Source organism: Acanthisitta chloris, unplaced genomic scaffold, assembly GCF_000695815.1.
Source record: "Acanthisitta chloris isolate BGI_N310 unplaced genomic scaffold, ASM69581v1 scaffold41112, whole genome shotgun sequence".
NCBI classification, from domain to species: domain Eukaryota; kingdom Metazoa; phylum Chordata; class Aves; order Passeriformes; family Acanthisittidae; genus Acanthisitta; species Acanthisitta chloris.
Genome location: NW_008661778.1, coordinates 1 through 681, shown reverse-complemented (window position 1 = coordinate 681; position 681 = coordinate 1). Strand labels below are relative to the sequence as shown.

General features: G+C 39.4%; 1 protein-coding gene across 1 annotated transcript; it reads left to right on the top strand.

The window, feature by feature from the left end:
• Positions 1-212: 212 nt before the first annotated feature.
• Positions 213-505, top strand: LOC103798088 (homeobox protein Hox-C8; the record flags this gene model as incomplete). The annotated part of the gene is made up of 1 exon (XM_009070330.1): positions 213-505. A coding segment is annotated over one exon (293 nt), but the record flags the coding sequence as incomplete, so codon positions are not given.
• Positions 506-681: the final 176 nt, after the last annotated feature.

Genomic DNA, 681 nt, shown 5'->3' with positions numbered 1-681 from the left:
AAAAGGGCACAAAACACATGGTGGAGGGAAAGCAAATCCTGCCTAAGTTTTAAAAACATGCCCTTTTTTTTTTTTTTTTTTTTTTTTTTGGAGGGAGGAGGAGGGGAGAGCAGTTTCTCTAGGAAAAATGAAGGTGAAGGGGGAATGAAGGGGAAAAAAAAAAAAAAAAAGGGGAAAAAAATAAGAAGTTATTTAATGTCTGTGTCCTACAGCTCCTGGAAGACGCAGTGGAAGACAAACTTACAGCCGGTACCAAACCCTGGAGTTAGAAAAAGAATTTCTCTTCAACCCATATTTGACAAGAAAGAGAAGAATTGAAGTTTCTCACGCCCTGGGACTAACCGAGAGACAAGTGAAGATTTGGTTCCAAAACAGGAGGATGAAATGGAAAAAAGAAAATAATAAAGATAAGCTGCCTGGGGCCAGGGATGAAGAAAAAACGGAAGAAGAAGGGAATGAAGAAGAGGAAAAAGAAGAGGAGGAAAAAGAAGAAAGCAAGGACTGAGTTCTCAGCCCCTTGAAGTCTTGGTTTTATGGCAGATGATAAATCGAGATGTTTACGACGGTCATTTGCTTTTATAGAGTAGAGAATGGAGAGGCTCACACAGCAGTAACTACCTGTCAAACAGTTGTAGCCTTTTTATTGTCATAGAAACTTCCCTTACTTCTTTTTTTTCTCCC